This window comes from Engystomops pustulosus, chromosome 6, assembly GCF_040894005.1.
Source record: "Engystomops pustulosus chromosome 6, aEngPut4.maternal, whole genome shotgun sequence".
NCBI lineage: Eukaryota > Metazoa > Chordata > Amphibia > Anura > Leptodactylidae > Engystomops > Engystomops pustulosus.
In genome coordinates this window covers 153,761,669-153,786,943 of record NC_092416.1, presented here as the reverse complement: position 1 = coordinate 153,786,943, position 25,275 = coordinate 153,761,669, and the positions used below count along the sequence as shown (strand labels likewise).

Genomic DNA, 25,275 nt, shown 5'->3' with positions numbered 1-25,275 from the left:
TGCAGTGACTTGTGGTAACCAGATGTTCTCTTTTGTATTATGAGTTGTACCTTGGGCACTCTTTACGGATGACAGGGTTCATATGACAGGAAGTCGGTGGTAACAGTATCTGTGTGCCCCCAGCTTAAAGCTCTATGGGCAACATTGTCTCATCTGCTTTACACCTTCTAATGAATTTTGTTGCGTCCGATAATAGTGAAATGCAACCAAATGGAACATTTTAAGGTTTTTGTAAGGGTCGCCTACAACCAAGCCACTATAGCGTGTTTGCCAGTGACTCTGTAGTAGTTACGAGATATTACAACTATTAGGATTTAGCTGAAATAATCCTGCTGACTACATGCATGATCTGTTGTTGAAGCAGCATTGTAGACAGATGTGTTACAACACTGCTTCATATTCTCACTACTTTTTAGGTTTTAGCTTCATCAGCATAATGCATTGTTAGTGAACGGGCTATGGACACTTTGGGCACTATCGTTTGCAACTCTACGCATACTTCAGTGGTTATATCTATCTCTTAAACTGTTGGTGGATGTTTTTGGACTATTTGGGGTGACAAGAAGGGGGGAGGTGCATGACCCAAGAAATCCAAGCTACCAAGGACCAGGTGCCAAGTAAAGTGCCCCTTGGTGAGGTTTACACACGGCACTTAAACTGGCAGATTTTATGTCAGAAACAAGCTCCATTCATTGATCAATTGATACGTTCAGGTTTAGAGCCAATAATTGTCATTTTTAATTAGTTTTTAAACAATTCAAAACAAATTTCACAAGAGTACAGGACAATAGTCATCACAATGCGTTGTGCAATAATAATGCCAACCCAATAAAAAAGCCAATTCTTAGTGACATCCTAGGCAACCTAGTGTCTATTTACATACAGCTGTAAACTGTACTACAGTTATTATTATGATCGTTCAGGTACATACAGTCCTGTCATTGTTGGGAACATGACAAACAAGCTTTTTGACTGATTGCGAGCATATTTACATGAACAATGGACACCTTAAGATTGTAACCCGCAGTAAAAGGGTTTTAAAGGGAACCTGTCAGCAGAAATTAACCTAATAAACCACTGCCAGTATGTTGCCAAGCAACTGAACACCTTCCAGATTGTTTCTTTCATGACCCAGTGTGGTGGCATCATTAAGAAAATCAATGTTAAAGTAAGATGTAAACTGGTTGTATGAAGTCAAGGAGGTGGAGATTTTAACACTGAAGTCAAGCTCTCTCTTCCTCTGAAAGCCCCTTCACTGTTATTGATGGTCCTACATCCAGAGACCACACTAACCACATCTCCTGAACTCTGATGCATAATGTCAATCACAGAGGAGGAGACATTCAGAGCCCCCCACCCTGACTTCCATGTTAAAATCTCTGCCTCCTTAACTCTATACAACCAATCTCTCTTCAAAGTTGATTTTTTGGATGATGCCACCACACTACACCATGAAAGAAACAAAAACTAGAAGGTGTTATGCTGCTGACAATATACTAGTAGGGGTTTATTAGGCCAATTGCTGATGACAGGTTCCCAGACAGTTTAGTGGACCAGTTCTTTAAGGGGGTAGACAAAAATCTCAGCGGAAACCGAATTTTTCAGTTTTACCCACGCAAACACGGAGAGAACATACAAACCCTTTGCAGATGTTGAACTCAGGACTCCAGCGCTGCCAGGCTGTAGTGCTAACCACTGAGCCACTGTGCCGCCCACTATTGAGCTGTGTCAATCCTAGTTCTGGGAAATTACATTTTTAAGTCAAATGAAATTTCTTGTATGACTTCTTTCTGGATCCAATTGCTCTCTTCTTCAGGTCCACTTTACAGGCCACATCAGATACGCATAGTGTCAACCATGGAGGTTTACAATAATCATGTGTACAATAATCATTAAATGGTAATCTAATAAAATCCAGATCATGAAGTATTACCTGCCCTGTATGTGCCAAGACAGGACTTATATTTTTTGTTAAAACTTGGTTTTGGTTTGAAAATACTTCAACACATAAACCTAAACTATGATGAAGAACCCTTAAGATAAATTAGAATGACGTTGGTCTGGTTTGGGACAAAATCATTACGTGTCGGCCCGGCTTTAGTAATGATGTGAACGAGAGATGATTGATTGGATGCAGATAAAAAGAAGTAGGTGCTGTCTGCCTCGTATGTAGCATTCCTGGGGCTGTATTATTCATACACCGACGTGCCGGGTCTTGTCTGCAAAGTACACCTCTCCTGTCCTGTATTCCTTTTGTCTGCAATATTGTTTAATAACTATGAAAGCTAATCTTAGGGTAAATGCATTGAGTAGGAACGTGGGTCTTTGTCACTCCACCTGTGTGGGGATTCTCCATTCTTGTGTGTTCAAAGAAAGTTTAAAAGGCAACTATGGACAAGATACAGAAGTGAGCTATAACAAACCAGCATTGACCTTCTTACTTAAGAGTTGTGCAATGTAGTTTTAGATGTCGTCATACTAAGCGGCTGTTGTTGTGAAGAGTTATTTGTGAACACTGTAAGCAATGATGTGGTTTAATGAGGTTTTTGTCTCATCATAACAATGGGATCACTCTCACAGCTAGGGGAAGTTATATCTTTTGGCTGGAGATGGCATCAACTCATCTGCCAAGGAGAGTTGTGGGGAAAGTACAGCAGTATCTGTTTTTGGTTTTTAGAAAATGGTGAAAAATCAAATAAAAGTTGCTATTGACTTACTCAGTTCTATATATAGTCATGTTTTATTGCGTTGGCAGATCCCCAGACCATTTTCTGCCATTGCCTTGTAGGATCGCACTAAGCATTGTAATGCATTCATCTGACAATTATAGACTCTTATGTCTGAAGGATCTTGGGATTACTTTCAAAATTACCAAGTCTCCTCAGTCTGACCTGAGAAGATATCGACCCTGTCATTACAGGCTAAGCTTGAGCACCAAGTTTTAGAGTGACAGTCGAAAGTTTTTGTTATTTTTTTCTACTTGCTTTCTTACAGTCGAATCTAGAACATTATTATCGATATCATTTGGTCATATTTGAATTACACTCACCGGCCACTTTATTAGGTACACCTGTCCAATTGCTCGATAACACTTAATTTCTAATCAGCCAATCACATGGCGGCAACTCAGTGCATTTAGGCATGTAGACATGGTCAGGATAATCTCCTGCAGTTCAAACCGAGCATCAGTATGGGGAAGAAAGGTGATTTGATGCCTATAAACGTGGCATGGTTGTTGGTGCCAGAAGGGCTGGTCTGAGTATTTCAGAAATTGCTGATCTACTGGGATTTTCACGCACAACCATCTCTAGGGTTTACAGAGAATGGTCCGAAAAAGAAAAAACATCCAGTGAGCGGCAGTTCTGTGGGCGGAAATGCCTTGTTGATGCCAGAGGTCAGAGGAGAATGGGCAGACTGGTCCGAGCTGATAGAAAGGCAACAGTGACTCAAATCGCTACCCGTTACAACCAAGGTAGGCAGAAGAGCATCTCTGAACGCACAGTATGTCGAACTTTGAGGCAGATGGGCTACAGCAGCAGAAGACCCCACCGGGTGCCACTCCTTTCAGCTAAGAACAGGAAACTGAGACTACAATTTGCACAAGCTCATCGAAATTGGACAGTAGAACATTGGAAAAACGTTGCCTGGTCTGATTTCTGCTGCGACATTTGGATGGTAGGGTCAGAATTTGGCGTCAACAACATGAAAGCATGGATCCATCCTGCCTTGTATCAACGGTTCAGGCTGGTGGTGGTGGTGTCATGGTGTGGGGAATATTTTCTTGGCACTCTTTGGGCCCCTTGGTACCAATTGAGCATCGTTGCAACGCCACAGCCTACCTGAGTATTGTTGCTGACCATGTCCATCCCTTTATGACCACAATGTACCCAACATCTGATGGCTACTTTCAGCAGGATAATGCGCCATGTCATAAAGCTGGAATCATCTCAGACTGGTTTCTTGAACATGACAATGAGGTCACTGTACTCAAATGGCCTCCACAGTCACCAGATCTCAATCCAATAGAGCATCTTTGGGATGTGGTGGAACGGGAGATTCGCATCATGGATGTGCAGATGACAAATCTGCGGCAACTGTTTGATGCCATTATGTCAATTTGGGCCAAAATCTCTGAGGAATGCTTCCAGCACCTTGTTGAATCTATGCCACGAAGAATTGAGGCAGTTCTGAAGGCAAAAGGGGGTCCAACCCGTTACTAGCATGGTGTACCTAATAAAGTGGCCGGTGAGTGTACTTTTTAGGCAGCTTTCAATTGTCGGCAAGGTTGGACCCAGCGCCGTTTTTATACAAATTGGGGCGCTAGGCAAAACTAAAAGTGGGGCCCCAACTATTTTATGAATAAGTCACAGTCAGTAAGAGGCACCTTTTAGTCCTGCTGGGAGACCTGGGTAAATGCCCAGTTTGCCGTCCCCTAACGTTGGCCCTGGTTGGACCCTCCTTGAAGTTGATCAACACTATTGTAGATGCCAAAAAGAACAAATCAAATTCTTTTTTTTTTCCATATGAATATCCATAAGAAGTTAGGCAGGTCAGCCATATTTCTATATCCCTGGTGTACTATGGTGTTCTATATACCTGGTTTGGTATATACTTTTTGAAATTAGCTGTGCTTTATTTGGATACAACTTGCACAAAGCAAGTTATATAAGTCCATGAGTCAGACAAAACTTATTACGAGTAGGGTGTTGGCAAAGTGTTCTCTTATAATTATGCAAAGTAGTCAATTAACTTGTATTATGTGAGATTTTGGATGGGGGAAGGGTGGCCAGTCCAATGAATATATTTGCTACTGTCTGCTGTCAATGCTATATTAGTGATCGTGAACAGCAACTAAAGTGTGTTTTACACACACCAGGTACATTCACACGCGGTATGCCCGCCGTGCGGGCATGCCGCCGTGTGCTGGAGAGGAGGAGGAGGTGACCCCTCCTCCCTCCATAGAGAATAGCGGCGCACGGCCGCACACACGCCGAAAGATAGAGCATGCTATATCTTTTTGCGGTGTGGGGCCTAGATCGGTGCCACACATGTGTGGCACCGTATATGCGCCGTGCCGCTATTGCCGTCTATGGGGACGTACATGCGGCCGCATGTACGTCCCCGCAGATGGCCGTGTGAATACATATGTATTCAAATACATATGTATTCAACTCCTGGGACGGCTGGAGAAGTGGGGGGGGCCGCTCCTCACCCTTCCCCACTCCATAGGGAGCTATGCAGCCACGCAGTACATTATGGTGACACACGTGTGTATTCCCGCCGTATGCTAGTTGCTGTTTGTAGGGCTAGCATATTACTTACATAAACGTTCCTGTGCATGGAGCCTCATGGGAGCATTTGTCAACATTTTCTAATGAACCCCCTATATTAATACCAAATAATTTCTGAAGTCCAATCTGTGCCCAAATATGATATATATAAAGAGAGCACAAACTTCTGAAAGGTATGGCCTGGTTTAGTTATGGTTGAGCACAACTGGTCCGGTTCCCAAGAATTGGAGGGGTAGGTTTCTTATTTATACTCTCATTGTTTTACTTAAGTCTGATAAGTTTTATACTATAAGCGATTATTATCCAATTTTATTATCCTCTTTTATCCAATATAAACTCTGAAATTTCATCCTTTTTTTGTGGATTTTTTCCCCTTTTGTTCTCTCTGCTATTTTAACTGAAGTTTATAAATATATAAAGTGAAGCGGGAAAGGGGGGGACTCTGAGATGTTTGTAAAATGCACATTCCTGGCACAGGATGCAACCTTCTCATATCTTGGAATCGTTCCCAGGGTCTCTCTGATTTGTCTTCTGGTTGGAGAGTAGCCTGAAGTCGAAAAGAAAAGGAAATTGGGCTATTTGTGGCTTTTTAATTTATTTTATTTTTAATTCCTACTTGACATTCACAATGAGGTGCACAAGGTGCAATCGTGTACAGATGCACAGCACATTTTTTAAGAGGGGAAGTGGCCAAGCTACGGTATTTCACTACTTAATTTAATGCTGCTTGGATTTCTTTCTTAGTGTCAGTAGTGTGTTGTAATGGATAATCTGGGTCAAGTAAATGGCTTGTGTCAACCACAATGAAAATGCACTTATTGGAAATGGGATAAGCCTGGAAAACTTTGAATATTTTCCCAGAATCCCCCTAGTGGAGCATCCACGGCTATAAGACTCCACACACCTACATGGTGGCCTTAATTGGCAGTCTCCGTAGGGGGAACTCTTATCTCCTGACCCTTATTGGAAATGTTCAGGTAACTATGGATGTTTCTGAATGTCAGATAAACTCTCAGTTCCTTATTCAGTGAATGTTCTAGCTATAAAAATGAGCATTCGTATCAGTTTTTTTTTTTTACTCTTTGCTTCATTTATAACTTTGTAAAGTTCTCTAATAGATCTGTACGTATGTATGTCTGTATAAAGAATGTAGTACATTCATTCCATAGTCCAGCTGCTATTCCTTGGTAGAGTATTGTGTATGCAGGCTGTCAAGAATTGTTGGCTTAAAAAGTACTACTTCATTAAGTTTATCGGAGAGTAAATTAGTTCCACCATTTTCCATGGATTCTATATATAGTCTGGTTGTATGTGTAGAATGTCGCCTGCAGCAACTGTGGTATGTGCGATTCAGCGGAGCAAGAGCAACAGAGAAATCCTTGTTCCAGCCTGCTTCATTAGGTTTTGTCTAACAGAATAGTGTAAGTCTTAGTATTTTTCGTCTTTTTCTACATTTCAAAGGACAGACCGCATGACATCATTCCTTTAAAATGGAGTTTCCAGCTAATAAAAATGCATTGGCAAACTAAATACCCTCCATGATCCCTTGTCCAATTCCAACACTAGGCCCCAACTGGTCTTCTCTTACTGGTATGTCTCTACGGAGAGTGCAGCCACCTAACTGTACACTCAGGATCTCTTGAATCCTTTGAGGATATAGTGAGAAGGATAATCACACTGTCCTTCCAGCAAAAAAAGATGATACAGTCTTTAGTTGCCCATGTGAAGCTCCCCTGATGCATCATGGTTTAGATAGAAGACACATTGGGGCACATTTACTAAGGGTCCACGGGCCGCGATTCTGTCGGGTTTCCAGAATATTTCCTTTTTTGCGCTGAATCGCCCCGGGTTTTTGGCACACATGATCGGATTGTGGTGCATTGGCGCCTGCTTGCATGCGACAGAAATCGGGGGGCGTGCCATCTGACAACCCGACTGTGTCGCAAGATAAAGCACTTGCATGCACCAGGAAGAAGATTTTGAACTCCGGCGGACCTCAGTGGGGTAGCAACACATGCAGGAAATTGGACGCACGATCTTAGTGAATCGCGGCAGACCCGAATCCTCTTCGGACAACGCACAGCTGGGATCACGATGGGACGGGTAAGTAAATGTGCCCCACTGGCTTTTTTTTTCCCATTAAAAACTGCTTGCAGAGTCGCACTTGTTTTCGTCTGCTTCCCAACATGTACAAATATTCTAATGTGGAAACCCCCCGCTGCAAAAACTAGCTGTCATGGGCCTGTTTTTGTGGAGGGTTTCTCTGCAGACCTGTCCACTTGTGAAAACTCCAATTCAAAGCTGGAGTCCCAAAGTGCAATCTCTTTGCAGCGCTTCCATTAGGGGACCTTGTACAATCGATCTTTCAACCACCTCTGCCAAAGTTTTCATTACAAGTGACGGATAGTTGCCCGTTTTTTTTATAAAAGAATGTGCTGACAGCAAACCATGATCTTAATTCCACATGAAAGATGTGATCATTGACAAATGGGAAATTATTGTCTGACTGCTGCTCACATCCAAACCATTTGCTCAGTTGGTTATTGCCCTGTGTAAAAGCCTTTTAACCGACCACAGATGGCCTGACATTTCAATGATACAACTTTTTCACCATCAGCAACGTTCTAGGGGCGAGTGGGGAAAAAAACACGTACACCAAACCGGTTCCTGCGCCTTTCCATTACTTCCGCTTTCTCTGTCCTGTATCCGGTCAGAAGTTCAAGTTCAATGAGTGCCCTCCCTTGGACTGTCCCCCCGTAAAATGTAAGCAAGATCCCATAGTCTAAGGAGGTCACTCCTTAAAATGGAAATACCGGAACTTTCGCTGGAAGTGGTTTTTTTTTTTTTTGCAACCTTGGCTTCCTATTCTGGAATCTGGAAAAACTTTTTAACATTTCGGATCACCAAAAACCTTTAGGACCTTGTGAGCAAATGACCCAATCAATGGACCTAAGTATTGGGCCAGGTATGCCTAGTTTTAGATTAGTCAATAATTATATTTACTTTTACTAAAATTTTTATCAAGATTTCTTTCATGATTATTAGCTTCCCTTTATTAACACTGGTTCCCTGAAGAATATAATACAAATGAAGATGGGAAACCCCATACAGTGTGTAAACTGGTTTTGGGAAATAACTGTAAAGATAAATGTTTGTAAAGTTTCATAAATTGCAAGAGTTTTTTTGTTGAGTTATATTGGGATGAACCTTTCACCTTCAAAATACATCCTATTACATGTGGGATTTTACATTGCCAGTAAATATTTTTTTCTTTGTTTTTCACAGTGGATATGATGGAAATTTTAATTTCTTCGGCATCTGTTCCGCCTTAGACAACGACCGGCGGCTGCCTGCATCTTAGGACTCCAGCCGAGTTCTTGTTTCTAGACAGATTTTTGGCTGTGACTTGTATTATCTTGGAGTGTGGATTGACCACTGTGCCAGGATAGGAATAGAACACACATGGGTCGTACTAGTCATACAGTTGGGTAGGAAGTAATTCTGCCGCAGACTTTTGCTGAAGTCTAGTCTGTAGGGACAAGCCAGTCCAGAGTCCACGTGCCTGACCTATTCTGTTGATCAGCCTACTCCTAGTTTTGTCACTGCTTTTGGCTATCTGTGGGATTTGTCATAAATTATGTAGGACTTGTCTGTAGACTATCCCAAATGGCTGGCAGGCAACTAGTGCAATTTGATTCTCACCATTTGCTTTTGATATGTGATGAGTTAATGCAATGTCCCTAGAGTCAAATGTAATGAGCATAAGAGAACCTCAAGAACGTATTGTTAATTGTAGTTATTGTCAATGATGGAATGTAATCCGGGTTACATGGAAGATAAAAGGACTTATGGTGCCGTATATTAGGTCCAGTATATCTGCAGGGGATCTACAGTACATACAGGTTATAGACAGCTAAACACAAGTACAATATGGTCCTCTGAGGTTTTTATTGGAATCCATAACCCATAAATTAGTAAATTCTCATTAACAAGATTTATAGCTGCAATCCATTGTCCGACCTCTCTACTAGTTTTTACTATTGATGATCAGCTGGGACTTCATGACCGGCATCATGGGACATCAACTTACTACTATATTGAACCTGACCTGACAAATCTACTTAAAATGCACCCTGTCCTTGGAGATAGATTAAGACTATGAGACCTTCAGGTGGAGGAGAAAGGGGAGGCTGGGGATTTAAGTCACTGATAAAATTGTCCGAAAACTTAGGGTATTAAAGTACCTTTACTGCAAACATTTACAAAAGGATCTTGAAGCCACCAGCATCATGTACCTTATGCAGATCATTTATCACCCATACGGTACATGATGCTGAGGGCATTTACATGGACCAATCACATTAAACCCAATATTGCTTTAGGTGATTCTATTTTTCAAAATCGATCACCTTTACAACTACCTCAAATATCTTTGTGTTCCCATTAGTGAGGCCCATTTTTATAGGTTTGTAGTGTCTGGAGTGTATGTAGATGCTATGAAGAAATGCCTTTAGTTGGTTTGATAGTGGCACCACTGAGTTGAATTGGTATAAATCCTGTTTATTTTTATGTCAACTCAAATTTTTACCATGAATCTATATTAAAATTCATAACAATTCTGTAGCAAAATCTGTGCGTGTATCATATCTGGCTTTTGTTGCAAACTTAGAACTCATGAACGTTGTTTTGGGACATGTGTTGGCCCTTGTTTTAATGTCTAGCACACATCCCCATCTAATTATTATAATTATTTATTCACGGACCCGTGTATGATCTAAGTGCCTGAGCTGAAATTTTTGGGTCAGCTTCTGTTCCTGAGGGTGTGTGCATTTGTGTAGTTTTCAATACTTTCATTAGCATGTGAGCCGATCTCACACAATGGAGCACGAGTCTGATGCTTGAGTCCCACTAATGCACAAGTTCATGTGCAGGTAGGTTTAGCAAAAGATTTCAACCCACGTGTACAACAGGTTAAATTTGCTGTGAAAATATAGACATACTGTGGATGTACAATTCATTCCACCATTAAGACATTTAGACACCTGTGAGTCTGGAAAGAAAGTCTTTAGCCTATCCGCTACATATGATCAGTAAATCACCCCTAACTCCATTATACACATGCACAATTCAGATAAAAGTGATGAATCTGAAATGAATTGTGAAAGCTGCTGTCAATCTTGCCTTGAAGTGACAAGTCTCTTAATCACAAATGGTTCAAGAGGACAAATTCATTTGTGCCCAGTCCTCCCCTAATATATATGCCATCAATGAGAAGTTGAAAGGCTCAATACACATCAGATGGTCGTCTAAACGCACTGAAATTATTGGATTTGGCCAAGCTATGTCTGAGCTTGTGGCAAGTGTTAAAGGCAATCAGAGCTACTTGTGGATCTACAGTATAAATGCCAACTAGTTAGAGATTAGAGATGTATAGGCACCAGAAACCAGCAGCACATCACTTTGTAGCTGACAACCTGTAGGGCGATACATCTTTTCATGAAAATGCAGCTAATGGGGCACATTTACTAAGAAAGTGGGAATCTGCACTAAAAGTGCTCTGCCTGTGTATACTGCTGGGTGCCACAGATTTATTAAGAACCTGCACCAGAAATCATGAATCTGTAGCTTCCTGCACTGCCCAGACAGAGTTCAACATCTTTTTTGTGGAGCACCTTTAACATATGGTGTACTACAGGCTTTGCATGTTAAATCTGACGCACGGTCCGACTGAGCACCGGAACATGCCCTCTGTGGCAGGGTGACTAGTGCAGCTGCGCCACAAAACGGTCACGTGCGACACATTTGTGGTGCAAACACTTCTTAAATACCTGTGCAAGCAGTTTACACCCAAAACAACATGCAAAGTCTGTCAGAAAACTGGAGCACGGCCTTTAGTAAATGTCCCCCAATCAATGATCATTGGTTTGGGAAAAAAATGCTTTCTAGGTCCAATCCCAAACTTTGGCCGCTTGGTGGTGTATGTAAAAGTGTCCTAACCCACATGAAATTCCATATTTAGAAAATACTAAGTAAGTAATATTTTGTTTTATTATATACTGTATATATATTTATGAATGTATTACAATGAGACCATTAGCCAGGGTAGTGATCATGCCTCAAATCATGAAATCAGATGAGGAAGAGTTAAGCCCTGCCATACAGAAATAGAAGACTAAAGGCAATAAATCCTTTAAACAGTTCTGCCAGATGGCCCGGGTGTTAAATACTTGACAATACTAAACGAACATCTAATCCCACATCTAAAACCAATGTATAGTAATATTTTTACATATGGCAGTCCTTCCAAAGATTTTAATAAAGCCAGAATGTCAATGCCCCAGTGTTTTTGTAATTCACACGCTAAAGTTAAACCCAGATGAGGCTTTTTTATATTAGGAATAATTGTTAGATTTTCTTTGGCAGGCTTTTCTACATCTTGACCGAAAAACAAACCACATAAAGTATTTCTTGAAATAATAGACCACAGAGCTATTTTCGATGGCAAAGTCATTAACTTTGTAATAACTTGCACACAATTGCAGAATGATACTTGTAGATATTTAAGGCTACAAAGGACAATGAACGAAAAAGGCTTGTTCTCTCGAAGGAGCGTGAAATTATTATTTTTACAGCCTGTTCTTCAGTTCTGGAGAAGGACGCTTAATAAAATAGTTAATGAGAACATTTCTGTTGTATGGATAAGGCTGAATCTATACACGTAAATTTTAAGATTTTATATATTAAGTTTTGCCATATACGGTGTTACACAAAATTGATGAATTGCAGCATTTTGTGTGGTTTATAAAAATGGCTTCTAAGGAAATCTACGGTTAGGAATCTACTTATTTAGTCGAACCTGATGGTAGATTCCCCAAATCAAAGTAATCACTTAATTTATTATCTTCTGAAAACTAACCTATTTGTAGTTATACTGGATTTTATTTTTTTTGTAATTGCCTACAGAGGCTACTGAGTTGTGAATTAGCCTCTGTGAGCTCCGGGGTTAAGGCTGCAGATCCGCGCTCGCTGCACGTGCATGCCGTCAGTGAATTTGTCATAATAAATATAAAACATAATAAAAGGTTATTAGGGATTAGTTAGATTTGGGGGAATGGAGCATCAGGATCTACTAAATACGTAGATTCCTGTCAGCAGATTTTCTTTAAATGATTTTCCAGGTTAATAATGTTTTCCGATCCCAAGGCCTTGTTCACGCGCTGCATTTCCAGTCGCAAACGTTCAGGTCTAAACGTCATCTGCAATCCGTAGAAGCTCAGCAACCGTAGCCTAAGTATAGGCAGGGTCGGCTCCAGGTTTCAGTAGGCCCCTGGGTGACAGAGACTCAGTGTGCCCCTTTGCAGTGAACTTACATGGTGGCATTAAATATTCAGAAACTTAAATAGTCTCCTGTTCCCTAAAATATTCCCAAACAGCCCCTTCTTATGCTTATTTTATATACAGCCCCTCATGGTTATTTTATATAAGCCCCCATCACCCTCTTTGGCTTCCTTATGTACAGCCTTATCTTGGCCCCCAGCAGCAGCTCTGGGCCCAGGCACTTGCCCAGGTATGCCCAGTGCTGGTGCCGGCCCTGAGTATAGGCTTTTAATATTAGTATATGTTCACACCTGTGCACCATCAAGTTAGTAGTGGCAGTCCAGGGCATTGCAGGTTTGTTCCATTATAATGCATAGGTATATGGAGTAACGTAAAAGAAGATTCGCAGAAATCGTCTTTTCTCATTGCGTTTTTTCCCTGTAAGCATGTGACAGTAGTAATAAGAAAAGGCAATTATTCTTCTTCATTACATATACCAAGGCTCTTATCTTGAGCAGATGTTGTGACCAGCAGACGTTTCTCACTGTCATTAGGATCTAGCATCCAGACGCCATGCAAAGCAAACAATGCAGAGGGTGCAGCGTTTGCCCTAGCCCCATGGCGTCTTCAAGCAGCTAAGGACGCAGAGAGACTAACCTCTCACTGATCTCCGATCCTAAGGGTAGTATCTGCATTGTGACCCCATTTTACCTCCAAAGTGATATAATTAACCCCAGATTTATTAGTTGGGATTGGAAGAGTCCTCAGAGTCGGGACACCCGCTGATCTCGTACTGATCGCCTGTCCTAAGCATAGGATCAGCATTGTAAATCCCTCCAAATCAGATGTAGTTTTTTTTGTTCTTTTTATGAAGAAATAGAGCAAATATGGTGCAGATCTGCTCCTGCTAATAGTTTTGACACGTCACTCACTTAAAAAATTGGTGAATACATAAGGATTCGTTTAATTCTGTTATTGCTGGAGAGCGGCAAGAGAAAGTGAAGGGCAGGTTTTATGTGTGTTTGTAGACCCTGAATAAAGTCGGCTGAGTTAATGATCAACTTTCCGAGTAAACACAAAATCAGGCGTCCTCTACACACATGGCCTAAAATGCTGGTCCTGAAAGGTAACCTGTGTATGCTGAGGGTCCAAAGTACAGCAGACAAAATGAAACCATGGACCTCTAGTATTCACCTGCTACAGCAAGAGTTCAGTCTTCAAGGAAAAACATTTTTGTATGTTCACCATGCGTTTGGCTGGTTTGAATCTGTTTTTCTTCATTTCTGGAAGTGTTAACAGCTGTGAAGCGGATTAAAACCAGCCAAACGCATGGTGAGCATACCAAAACACATGCATTTTCTTTGCATTTAAAAACAGTCCAAGAAAGTGGCAAGATTTTTTTGGCTAATCTAATAATGGGCTCCAAAGATGTAGCAGCACTCTACCCCTTTTGAACAATGAGTTGACACCAGGGTTTGTCTTTCATGGGATGAGTCACCAATCAATTATAAGACATTTTTGGTGCTATGTCCTCTGTGTTCTATAATATTTATTATGAATGAATCTGTACATGTTTTAAAATCTCAGTCTGATGCTAGTTTTGGCTAATATTGTACCTACCTTAAAGGAAACCTACCACCACGGATCTACCTTTTAAGGTAGATCAGGTGGTAGGTGCATCTATTTAAGGGCTAATCCTCACGTCCCCTCAATCTATTTATAACTTTTAGTTCCCAAAGATGCTCATTTTCGAAGGAGGCTACTGGGGCGTGTTGTAGCCGGAGCTGAGGCTACAAGGCGCGGCTTCTCCACGCCCCAGTAGCCTCTTTGACCCTCCTACCAGATATCTTTGGCGCGCAGCTATGAGGAGCTGCGCAGCCTTGTCCGCGAAGCCGGAGTTTTGCACATGCGCAGACGGCAGGCTTCGCGGACGAGGACGCATAGCTCCTTGTAGCTGTGCGTCGGAGATATGCCGGTAGGAGGATCAGAGAGGCTACTGGGGCATGGAGTACCCGCACTGTGTAGCCTCAGCTCCGTCTACTCCACACCCCAGTGGCCTCTTTAAAATTAGCATATAAGGGAAATAAAAGTTAAAAGATTGCGGGGACGTGAGGATTAGCCCTTAAATAATCATGTCCCGATCTACCTTAATAGGTAGATCCGTGTTGGTAGGTTTCCTTTAAGTTATCACCTATTTACATCTTAATAGAGTGATGGCTGAGCATGCATGTAGCTGGTCCCTTCATCTCTATGGGACAGTGCTGTACCCTGCTTCTCTCCAGCAGGGCCATATAAAGGAACTAAGCGGCGTCAGCATTCAGTTCATAAAGGAATGGGGGCCCTATCTGTTGAACTCTCTAAAAGTCTTTAACAAGGGGTGCGTGTCTTTATTTGGTTAGCTGATATACCACAGTTGTTCCTTTTTTCCGTAATTGGAAACTTTGCGTTTTTAATCTCCGATAGAAGCAGAAAACGAATCATGTTGCTGTGGATTATGCAGCTAGTGTTTTGTCTATCAGATTTCCCTGTAATCTATTATGTAAGCCCCATTATCGTTGACATGTGATGTGAAGCATATGGACTGTATACATCACCTCATCTGCATTATGTGTCTTTAGCTGAGCTGAAGCAAACTATGTTCATGAGGCCTCAATATTTGGTGCATGGTGCTCGGTCCCTGGAGCTGGTCAGCCATTTGGCATGAATGACTTTCCCATCAGGGCTGCACCTGGCACCAGAGACTGACACCTCCACACATCTGCGTTTGGTTGGCCTTTAATGATGGGCTTTAACACCCGTCAAGAATCACAAGTGTATATCCAGCTTTACTCACTGAAACCAGTCAGCGCTTGACCTATTTGTAATACATGTTGCTATAGGATGTTCTAAAACCCCACATTGCCTTTTTGTGATACCCTCACAAGCAAAACTAGCAAGTGCTCTCCAATGTTATGTGCATCTATCTCATCAATAATTTTTGTTTTTGCAGCTCGGATTGGGTGGAGATTATTGAGCCACGCTCTCATGAGCGGATGTACGTAAACCTGGCGACTGGAGAATGTGGTTGGGAGCCGCCTCCGGGTGTCAATGTGCGACAGTCTGACGAGAACCAGTGGTGGGAACTGTATGACCAGCAGAGTGGACGTTTTTACTATTATAATGCATTAAGCCATCAAACTGTGTGGCACAGACCCCAGCAATGCGACATTGTGCCCTTGGCCAAATTACAAGCCGTGAAACGCGCCTCACAGCCAAGTCTCAGCTCGCGTGCCAGTCAAGAGCGGATCTCTCATCGGGGCAGCACAAGTAGTGAAGGAGTAAATGCTCCCATTGAGATCCTTTTGCAAGACTCTGAGTATGGAAAAGATGGCGGCAAAAGACGAGCAGACAGCATCGATAGCAGAAAGGATTCTGGGAGGTGAGCAGTTTTTCATTTTTATATAAGTCTTGGGCCAATTGAACAAGAGAAAGTTTGGACAAACTCACTCCATGGGAGGAATTTATCATATGCGGGCGCTCCGTACGCCAGTGCACGATGAAGGCCTCGCCTGCGCTGTGTCGGATACATCAGTTGTACATGAGCGAATTGGTGTACTATACCTGGCATGGAATTGTGCTTAAATCTGCAAATGTTCAGTTCAGTTTCCTCATTTAGGGTGAAGACACACGTGGCGTTTTTAGGCCGTTTTTGGGCCGTTTTTAGTTTTAAAAAAACGCAACCGTTTTTTTTAAAACTAAAAATGGCCCAAAAACGGCCTAAAAACGCCACGCGTGTCTTCACCCCAAGTGTCCTATGACCTGTTTGTTACAGATAAATAGAAAGGTTTGTCCTAAGTTTTAGAGATATAAACTATTCACACTATAGATTATAACTTACTGTTTGGTGTTGGCCCAGCTGATGGGATACCTAGGGATCATAAGAAAAAGGCGTCAATGTACCTCTATATACATAGCCTCGCCTCTCTACAAATTAAGGCATTTTTAAGAGGAAACTTATGTAGCAATAAATGTAACAAAATACAAATCTGCGAAAGTTCAGTTCTTCACGTACACAATCTATAGCAAACACTGGTGGTATAAAGGGGGGAAATAATCGCAATTTCCTCCTTTAGTGCTTAGTGGGATGACCACAGTGTTGTGATATTTTGCTGCTATGGTACAGTATTTCTTTAGTTTTAACAGGTGACTAATGTGTTTACTTCTAAAACAAGGGGGAACTGCCTTAAATTAACTTCCTTCTATACATAGTAACACATTGGGCCACATTTAAGTGTTTGCACCACTTTTCTGTCTTGCACTGAACAGAACCTGCAAACTGCTTGTACATGTATTTATAAAGTGTCTGCGCCAGTTTTGTGTCGCGGCTGAGAAGACAATGTGCACCTAAAGCGGCGAGTTACTGCTTAGTCGAAGTTTGCACCACATTTATTACTGACTTGCACCACAATTCTGCACAAAACAAAGTGCACCAAAAAATGGTACCCACTCCCCGAGCAGTGCTGTGGGCACTAGATACATGAAGAAGGTGCTCCACAATTCATGAATCTGGCGCACCCTGCACACTACACAAGCAAACTGCACATAGTACAGACTGCACTCGTTTTGATAAATGTGGGCCAGTGACTTTTTGCGAGCAGAAACATTTGACATATAGGGAAAACAAATGTAGTTTATCTGTCATTGATCTTAGGTTGTTCATAACCGTCCTATATGGTTATAGGCTAGAGTCTCTTCCCTTGTAGCAGGCACATGAATCTCCTGTCTGTGGAGTGGAATCGGACAGGGGCTCTTCATTATTATGTTATAATAATAATTCCTTTATACAGCGCTGCACAATGTTTGCCAAATTAATCTCTGTCCCCATGGTGCTCACAACTTATTCAACATACCAGTATGTTTTTGGAGTGTGGGAGGAAACCGGAGGACCTGGAGGAAACCCACACAAATATGGCGAGAACATACAAACTCTATGCAGATGTTGACCCTGGGAATTGAACCCAGGTCACCAGCGCTGCAAGGCTGTAATGCTAACCCTATGCTACCTATTATCCAGGGGCTCACTCTTTATTATCCTTTAGGAAATAGATTCTACTAATTTCCAAATTAGTTTGCCTTCTGCCTATGCCCAGTAGATTATCCTCTGATCAGTCCAACAATGAGTTTCCAGATATATTGTTTATATATGGTATTACACAGATAAAACAACTAATTCTATTATAAAACATTTTCACCTCTGGTCTATAACACTGTACCCTGTTCTTCTACCCATATACTTAAAGCTTCCCTGGTACTTTCTTCAGTGATGTGTACACTACTATAGCCACACGTGCCAGAAAAGCACAGACACTGTAACTCGTCCTTCAAGACTTGGCAAACAGACCCTAGAAAAATAGTTTGTTTGGAGCAATTTGGCATCTGGGATGTGATAATGACACCTTTTATGGCTAACAGATGTTTGATGCCGTCCCAACTGTACTGCAGCCGAGACTACACTGGCAGTCAGCTACATCAGATCCCTGATAAACCACAATAGTTTATTTTAGTTACTTCTTATTTTTTTTTCCCCTCATTGCCTGATACAGAAAATCCGCAGCCTCTACAATGTATTTTTCCTGACCCAAGTAAAAAAAAGATTGTAGCAAACAAAAGAACAGGAAGGCCGGCCCGGCTAGACGTACAATGCACAGTGCTGATCTATGTACTTAGCTGCCTAAACCTCCCAAAGTGACTGAGTTTTGTTAAAAGAACGGCAGTAGGGGATTTGGTGTCTGCAATTAACAGGAGCAATTACTAGGAGGCCTCTTGACATAGCTGTGTGATGCTGCACTGCGGGGCAGTGACCCTCTGTATCTGCTGGGATATGCTGCAGGGATGTATTTTCTTCTAGCAACAATGCTTTTAGGATAGAATATACTTGTAGCATGTTATGGGTTTTTCCATATAAGTATATTAAAAGGCATATGGAGATAAAGGAGAACCCCAGGCTGCATGACTGAATATAACTTCTTCTATTAGGACACAAGCCCCTATAAATCTGCAGCATGTCCAATCAGATCATGTCCAAAATCTATAAATCTGCAACATATCCAATCAGATCATGTCCAAAATCTATAAATCTGCAACATATCCAATCAGATCATGTCCAAAATCTATAAATCTGCAGCATATCCAATCAGATCATATCCAAAATCTATAAATCTGCAGCATATCCAATCCCTTTACTGCTCACTGCACCATCAAATACAGATTGTGACTCTTAACAAACACTGATTCTGTGTCATTGCTTAAAGGAAATCGAATCACAGCACAACCCCTGCTCCCTGCTATGAGTCACTGCTGTAGCAGGCTTGCAGCAGTCTTTCGAGGAAATGTGTGGTATTGAGGGGTGCACCAGAGTTCTCCAAGTCCAGCTGTAATCCTAGAATGTGTGTGTTTTGTTAGAAGCAGCCTAACAAAATATTTAAAGGCATAGTTACAGAGGTCTCCAGGGAAACTTCCTATCACTGCCCGCAGCTTTGTATTATAATAATAATTCCTTTATTTATCTAGCGCAAACCAATTTATGCAGTACTAGATAGAGCTCACCAAATAAGTCCTTGTCCGGAGGACCCGGAGGAAACCCACGCAAACACAGAGAGAACATACAAACTCTTTGCAGATGTTGACCTGGAAGGGACTTGAACCCAGGGCCCCAGTGCTGCAAGGCTGTAGTGCTAACCACTGAGCCACCACACTTAATTGTAGTACCGCACTGTAATGAAAATGGACATTTTTTTCCACTGTCATCTGTGTTAATAAAAATGTTATATGACACACAGATCCAAGGTATTACAATAATTTCTCATGTTCTCCCAATCATAGACGAAAAAATTCAAGGAAGTCCGGTGTTAAAGGGGGTTTCCAATATGTAAATTTTTTTTTACTTAACGTGTAACTGTAAATTTACTTATACAGATAGTATTAGCACAGCAGGAGAGAGCCTTTGACAATAATTCCAATGATACCTGTATCATGCTACCGTCTCCTTCCTAGCCTGAGATATAGCCTGGTATATCTATCATCATTTTTAGGTAATCATATTCGGTTATTCCTAAAGTGGGTGGCACTTCTTGGTTGTGACATCAGCTTCGGGCACTAAGCCCAAAACATTGAGGGCATTCACATGACTCTGGACAGCATGTTTGTAATTGGATGACCTGAAGCATCTGATGAGTCTACATGCTTGTGACCTCACTCAAGGTCCTATTTTCTTGCACTCCTCTACTACTGCCCCTCTCAACAAGCCTCCTGTTTTCTCTAGCTGCTCTATATGGTTTCCCCTGGTTACAAGGAAGCATGGCAAATCAACAGTAGCCTGGGGGGACAAGGTAATGCCTCTGCTGGCAGCTAAACACCTGCAGATAGCTAATAAGAGCAAATTAGAGAATTGCTTATTTTTGCTTAGTGCAGAGTTAGACAAAAGTTTTTATACTTTACAGTTGTACTTTAAGTCTCAAAATTGGTTCTAAGTAGTAGCCATCAGTGGCCACAATGTGAGACAGTAGCATTTTTTCTTTAAGAGGGACCAGTAAGTAAAGATTTGAGGAAGAATTGATGGGATTTTTTTAGCGTATTTTTGGCCTTGTAAAAACCCATTTGAAATCTATTTCTGCTTTCTACTTCCATTTTTGATCTGAACTCATTTAACCTAGTGGTGTCTAATATCCATAATTGAATACATAGATCGTTTATTTCTTGAGTTTTCAACAACTAACTAACTAACAACTAACAGAGCACAACTGGTACCAAAAATAAAATATTTACAAATATTAATACAAGAACTAAGTCCACAAGGGCAAAAACAATATAAAGCCAAAAAAGAAACATAACCTAGTAATCCGGCACAACAAATAGTATGTTTGGAAATTATACACCAAACATAATGAAAAAATATTACAATAAATATATGGATTGTAAGGTTTCACAATAGAGATGAGTGCACCATTTCAGGTTGGGGTTTTCTGAGTTTGGCTAAACCTCATCCTGAAAGTTGGGTTCGGGTACGTGAATACGCACCCACACCGATCATAGGTTTTACCCTTCTTGTGACATCTTTTGCGAGCTAGGAAATAAAGGTCCCGTGTGAAATTGTGTGACCTCGACGGTCCTAGGAAAGGTTTCATGCGCTGCTGGCATATAAAGGGGATCTCCCACAAAACAAGTTAGGTCCTAGGGCTAAATGTCACTCCAATCAGTTAGAAGCAAATTTTCAGTGGTGCTCGAGTAGGAATACCGATCTCTCAAGCTAGTATAGAGTAAACTCTGCACTCGTAACATTGATGCAAAGATCAAAGAATTTATTTAGGATAAGTTGAACAGCAATCCAACGTATGTGTAACGTTTCGGTCTTGACATAGACCTTCATCAGACACTAAAAAATATATACAGATAACTATCCATTGGATTGGACCTAACTTGCTGACCGGTGGGGGTGTCGGTGATGAGACCCCCACAGATTTTGAGAACGGGGGGACCGATTGTGCCTGAGGTACCTCCGCTGGACCCCTCGTCGCTCCCCGAGATGAGCAGAGCAGACGGCCATGCATGTCCATTCTTCTCCATTCATCTCTATGGATTTTACGGAGACTGCCGAGCATGGTTCTCCTGATTTGTGGGGGTCTAATCATTTAAACCCCCCACACCAATCAGAAAGTCTATCCTGTGGATAGAGCCTAACTTGTTTTGTGGGAAACCCCTTTAAACAGTTAAAACCTGCAATCATTGCCAGCACTGATCTCTGGTGTTACCGGCAGGGGGTTGAGCCCGAACACCAGAACTGAAATAGTATTTCTTGCTGAAGTCCAGGGATCAAAACCTGCAATGTTCGGCAGTGACCCAGTTAGGTCCGCATGTCCCTAATCACAAACAAATAAAGTCCAAGTCTTGATGCTGCTGAAACAAACAAGTGACAGAATAAAACAGAAAACTATATAATGCAATACCTTGTGTGACCGTCAAGTCCATCACGCGTAGGGTTCAGTCATAATAAAATACGTAATAATTGCTTATTATTGACAAGTTGTTCTTGTTCTTAATGTGTAAATCTTCTTACAAAAGGCACTAGAATTACGGTTGTATTCCTGTCATCACAGTTGCTTCCTACAGGGAGGACCTACAGCACATTTTGGCAGCACATCTATTACTGTGAAATGCAACACTTGCCATGAAAAGACTGAGCAAAAATCAGCAATATTTAGTGTAACATAGGTAAGTGGAGGCTTTGATCTCAGGAGAATGGAGGAATTGTAAAGGAACTGCACATGTAAACATCCTGGAAGTCTCTCGTGTGCAGGCTTGTAGCCTCATTTCACACTTGTAGATGCATATTCGTGGTCTCTCTCATGTGCACACAGAGAATATACACAAGTCTCGGCTGGCGGAGACACAGAACATAGTGTGAATAGAGCAGCTGTTGCTGGATTCCGTGCAGTCAGCAGATCTAAGTGTACAGATCTCTCTCGCTTCCTACAATGGAGTCTTTCATGAGCGGCTTCTAAAGTCCATCCAAAGGGAGGACGGACAGCTGCAGCATTGTCTACTCTGGAGCTGCTGAGGAAACTTCTCAAGATGTTTTTCAGATACCATCACTAACCCACTGCCCATGAGAAAGATGCCATGAAGTGATCTATAAGGACTTATCTTTGTGCCAAGCAGACTTTTAAGATTTGATCATAAAACCAATCTCAGACCTAAAGTCTCCAACATTTCATAGCTAGAAAACCGATTTGTAATAGATAAAATACATCCAATCACTACTCTGCAGAAGTACCACCAGTAACTACAACTATTCTGTATACTACGTGTATAGATTGTGTGACCTATAAGTGAAATTTATATAGGCAGAGAGCCAACATCCTAGGGAAAAGGTACATAAGCTCTGCATTTGATGAATCACAACTCTTCACCACACACATTACATTGATGGTCACAATGAGATCTCAACTTGGTAGAACCTTAACCCTGATGGCTTTTTGAGTTGTGCCCTGCATTGCCCCAACAGAGTGCACCACTATTTTTTGGTGCACCTTTAACATGGGCTGTGTGACACAATTCTATTGTACTTTGCATGTTAAATCTGGTGCACAGTCTGACTGCGCACCAGAACGCCCCATTCAGTGCAGAAATTTGTGTTGCATGACTCGTGCAGCCGAGCCACAAAACGTGTGACACAATCCCAGCGCAGACACCTGTTAAATACCTGTCCAAGCCGAGCAAACCCCGAAAACATCCGATGAAAGTGCAGCGCCTGACCCTTAGTAAATGAGCCCCTATGTGTGAAAGCCGACTAATATATCACATAGACATAACAATTACTGTAAATTTGTCTGAATTCCCCTCTTGTTATTATTTTTTTTCTAAAAACCACTTCTGAAATGATGATAAATAATAACCCCTGATTTGTTTCGCTACCTTATTTGGAGGAAACGCTGTGTGAGAATAGATTTGTGCAATTTTGTGCTTCCGTTTTATAGGATCAGGAACTGCAGCCTTGATGCAGAAAGCAGTTAATTGGAAATTATGATCAACTTTTGCTTTTTTGGGGTTTTCTTTTGGATTTTCAGTTCCTTTATATCCTGTGTATATGGTTCCTCTTATTTTAGAGAACTGTTGTTTGCTGAAATATTTGAGGACTGTCTCGGAGGAGTTGGCTTTAGACTTGATGGTTGTAAAACACAACAGAGAATTCACCCTCAGTCCATTGCTTTGGGTCTAGTTTTTCCCCAAATTTTGTCCTATTTTGATGATGTTTCTGTTAAACTATTGGACTTTTGTGTCTGATCCTTCAGATTTGTAACGGGTTGTTATTGTGGAGCCTGTTTTCTTTCCAGCACGCTGACTTGCAGGCTTGGCTGTGAGTCTGCCATCTTGTAAGCCTGGCACTGCAGTTGGTACACATTAACCTTTGTGCCCCACGTAAACCCAACCTTTGTTGTATGTCACTTGTGTTAGTATACTCCTCAGCTCCATCTACTTTGAAGAGGCAGGTGCTGGACACGGACCATCAGGATAAAAATAGCTCCTGGTCTGAACAGAGGCGTGCGGCAGGTGCGCTGAGTAATGCTGTATGCAGAGAAATATGAATCAGGAGTGACAGCTGCTATTTGTTGGTGGAGATGCCATCTTGGCCTCGTCTGCAATGTACATTATATGTTTGTGGGATAAAAGACCATATGTGTCTGTAGTAACAATGGAATGACCGGCCTTGTGACAAATACTTATCATATCTATTCTGTAGCTTCTAATAAATTAGCTATTTTACCATCTTTGTTTAAATCTTGTTATAATATAACTTTATTCTTTCTAGACAAGCACAACAATTTTCTTTGGGGTTCTGTATCATATTAACTCCGTACAAAGGCTGTTTGGCCTAGAAGTGTAATGTTTTCGCAGTAACAATTTAATTAAAAGGAAATCTACCCCCAAAATCCATGATGATAAAAAAAAAAAACAGGGACACTTACTCATAGATCCAGGCACTGTGACTGTGGTAATCATCTTATATTTGTTATCCATGGCCTCCTTCCTCCTAATAAACCCACTTTTACAATTAGGGCTCCTGGGGTGTCACCAGATTTTGGCACAGTTACTTTTTAAAGAGGTCCTCCTGTGCAGGGTATAAGGGAGATGTGAGTTTCACAGCCTCGTGCATGAGCCGACTGCCGAACCACTAATTGTAGAGCAGGCCCTAGTCTTTTTTACTACCCAGAGGCCCATGTTTATGGCCTAAGAATGCACATGGTTGTGTGCAGGTATGCTTTTTGATAGGGGTGTTACCCTTGCACTTGCCTAAGAATTTTTTTTTTCATGTAAAATTTCTAAATGAGGAACTAATGCAAGAAGATAGAAGAGGAAGTCTAGCACGTTACATTCGGCTGTATTTTCCCAAAAACAACCTTGGGACATTTCTCATAGTTTTATTTAGAATGAGCCTCATGATATGACACATGGTGAACCAACTTGCCATGTGATAACATACACAGCTACAAATATGGATGAAGATGTTGTCCACACAGCAAATTTTTTTGCAAAATCCACAAACCAGTCATCCGCTTATCTTTATTCCCAGTGAATGCCCACAAAAAAGATGTGTCAATCAAAATCTGTGTTGGAAAGCCCAATAGTGGTTAAATATTATTGTGAGATTTGGCTTTTAAAGCATTTGCCCATGAAAGCAAGTTCTCAGATTGGAATCCCCTACTGATGTTTACACAATAAAGATAATTTGTAACCCGGCTACTTTACAATTTTATTCAGTGATGGTCAGTGTAAGATTTCAGAGTGTGGGTGGGAATTCTCTAAGCAGACACTTCATGATTCCTTTAGTTCTATGGGATGCTGTGTGCTTAGATAATCAGGGTACATGTTTATAAACCCTTTTATTTAGCTTCTGAACATTCTACTAGTATCTGGCACATAGAAAAATAGAGATGAGCCAAATCAGAGATGATGAGATGGATAAAATGATGAGATGGATATAAAATACAATGACACTTTCAGCTCTGCTAACTTATCTAATCAATAAAACACACAGTTGGCACTGCTATAATGACCTTATCTGTCTGTAGCTTGTATTCTCTGCACACTGCTGCTTGCTGGCAGGAAGTGCCTATGTCTGAGCTGGTCTTGT

The 25,275-nt window shown here is 41.4% G+C and overlaps 1 protein-coding gene across 4 annotated transcripts in view; it reads left to right on the top strand.

Moving 5' to 3' along the window:
* Positions 1–25,275, top strand: part of LOC140064712 (rho GTPase-activating protein 39-like) — a 109,930-nt gene that overhangs the window by 49,041 nt on the left and 35,614 nt on the right. For all 4 annotated transcript variants that reach the window (XM_072111872.1, XM_072111870.1, XM_072111871.1 and 1 more), the window contains one exon: positions 15,598–16,026. In XM_072111872.1, the coding sequence (XP_071967973.1) occupies positions 15,598–16,026 (429 nt within the window). The remainder of the gene's footprint in view (positions 1–15,597; positions 16,027–25,275) is intronic.